Source organism: Rutidosis leptorrhynchoides, chromosome 3 (genome assembly GCF_046630445.1).
Source record: "Rutidosis leptorrhynchoides isolate AG116_Rl617_1_P2 chromosome 3, CSIRO_AGI_Rlap_v1, whole genome shotgun sequence".
Lineage (NCBI taxonomy): Eukaryota > Viridiplantae > Streptophyta > Magnoliopsida > Asterales > Asteraceae > Rutidosis > Rutidosis leptorrhynchoides.
The window spans coordinates 140,952,317-140,954,629 of NC_092335.1; the positions used below are offsets into that span (position 1 = coordinate 140,952,317).

Genomic DNA, 2,313 nt, shown 5'->3' on the forward strand with positions numbered 1-2,313 from the left:
AGTTGATTCTAAAGGAGTAAATTTAAGCTTTTCCAGATTCGACATTTTCTATTAAAACAAACAACATGATAAATTATAGTCACTTTATATTCATAAGTATATAAACATTAAACATAAATTTAATATAACATAAATGATAAGTAGGTGACAGTGTCGACCATATATTATTCAGGTGGTATAACCGACCATATATCATTTAGGTGGCAGAGCCAACCATAATTAGTATTAAGATTATCGTGCTGATAACGTGTTATAATTCAGTAGGCTTATAACTACCTTTAGTGATTTGATTCTTGATTAAGAATACTAATAATGAAGTGTAAGAACAAAGATGATAATGGAGAGAAAGAAAGAAACACTTTGTAAGTGTGAAAAATGGTGCAAGTTTAATGCTTGCATTCATGGCTATTTATAGCAAAAATATCACAAGTTTAGGTAATACAATAATATTACTTTTGTGTATCAATAATTGACTATCCATTTATATATATATATATATATATATATATTTATATATTATAACAATCCCATCGTTTATAGACAGAATTTTTTTTTTTTTTTTTTTTTTTTTGCATTTCCATCAAAAGATGAAAGAAATCAAAACACCATAAAACACAAACGATGAAACAAGTCTAGCCGAAGAAAGTCTAATCGGAGCCTACTCCCATGTTGTTGGGAATTGATATTTCCACCAAGCTTTTTACTCCTTCCACCACAATTTTAAGTAGTTTCCTTAAATACCCTCATAAAATACGGACTAATTTTTAGTATTGATTATTTACATACCGCTCAAATCTAATTGTTCATTTCTCATCACCCCTTTCTCTCTCTACTCCATTTCTTTCAATCTACAAAATCACTAACATCCCCCTAATTGCTTGTTCTTATGCTAATCTTGAAGATTACATCTCCAATCACTGAATAATGAACTCTCAGGTAACACTTTATCATCACTTTGATTTTTATATAGTTGTTGAATTAGTATTTTATAATCTATTAGGGTTTATTTAGGTATATGATGTACTGGCATATGATAGACGATGATATGATGATGAAATTAAATGTCACCATAAAGTGAATGATGGGCTTCTGCTCGTTTTAATTTGATTTTTATATCTCTTGTTTGTAATGCTTTACTCAATTATTGCTTCTGCTTGTTTTAATTTATTAGTTGTTGTATATGTTCATTTTAATTTCAACTCAGCAGGTTAACGATGATGAAAAATTATATCTTGAGAGTTCTAAGTTTCAATCGCGTGATGAGTTAGTAAAGAATGTGCGAGCATTTTATTTTAATAAAGGTTTTGGACTGTCCATTTGTAATTCAAAAAAGGATACATTTGTGATTCTAAAGTGTGATCGGGGCGGTTCTTATCGAGATAGAAATGATGTTGGGGAAACAAGAAAAAGGAGCACTGTAACTCGTTTGATTGATTGTCCCTTTAAAATAGAAGGTAGAAAAGGATGGGACGGTATGTGGATATTTAGAACAAAATGCTTAAATCATAACCATGAGCAATCTTCTGATATTTCTGGACATTCGTTATTCCGTCGATTGCCAGCTGATAGCGTAGAAAGTGTCAAAGATATGACCAAATCTGGAATACCCCCGAGACAAATCCTTTGTTCTTTACGTCAACGAGACCCAAATCTCCCGACTACCTCTAGAACTATTTACAACTTGAATGCAAAAGTTCGTAGGGAGAATTTAGGAAATAGGTCAATGATTGATGCCTTATTTGAAGAGCTTCAAGTAGGTGGTTTTTGGTACGATATTTTATATGATCAACAAGGGCATATAACGAGTTTCTTTTTGCACACCCTTTATCAATTAAATTGGCCAAAACCTTTTCTGACACCTTTGTGATGGATTGTACCTACAAAACTAATAGATATCACATGCCTCTACTTGATATCATTGGAGTTTCATGTTTCAATACCTCGTTTTACTCTGGATTTGCTTTTCTTGAAAGGGAAGATGAAGAAAGTTATATTTGGGCACTAAATGCGTTTAAAAAGATTCTAGGAAGTGAGAATCAACCGTCAATGATTATGACAGATAGAGAACTAGCACTAATGAATGCCATAAGTAAGGTATTTCCAACAGCTACAAATCTTTTGTGTGTTTGGCATATTGAAAAGAACGTTTTAGCGAATTGCAAGAAGCATTTTAAACGTGAAGCGGAGTTTGACATATTTATGTGTAGTTGGAAAAATGTGATATATTCAATAACAGAAGCTATCTTTTTAAATAATTGGTGGGAATTCAAGTTATCGTATGATGTAAAGAAAGAAGCAATTGATTACATAATG

At 31.5% G+C, this 2,313-nt stretch overlaps 1 protein-coding gene across 1 annotated transcript; it reads left to right on the plus strand.

The window, feature by feature from the left end:
- Positions 1 to 924: 924 nt before the first annotated feature.
- LOC139900434 (PKS-NRPS hybrid synthetase cheA-like) lies at positions 925 to 1,867 on the plus strand. The gene is made up of 2 exons (XM_071883206.1): positions 925 to 936; positions 1,208 to 1,867. The coding sequence occupies exons 1-2, from the start codon at positions 925 to 927 to the stop codon at positions 1,865 to 1,867; spliced, it is 672 nt and encodes a 223-aa protein (XP_071739307.1).
- Positions 1,868 to 2,313: the final 446 nt, after the last annotated feature.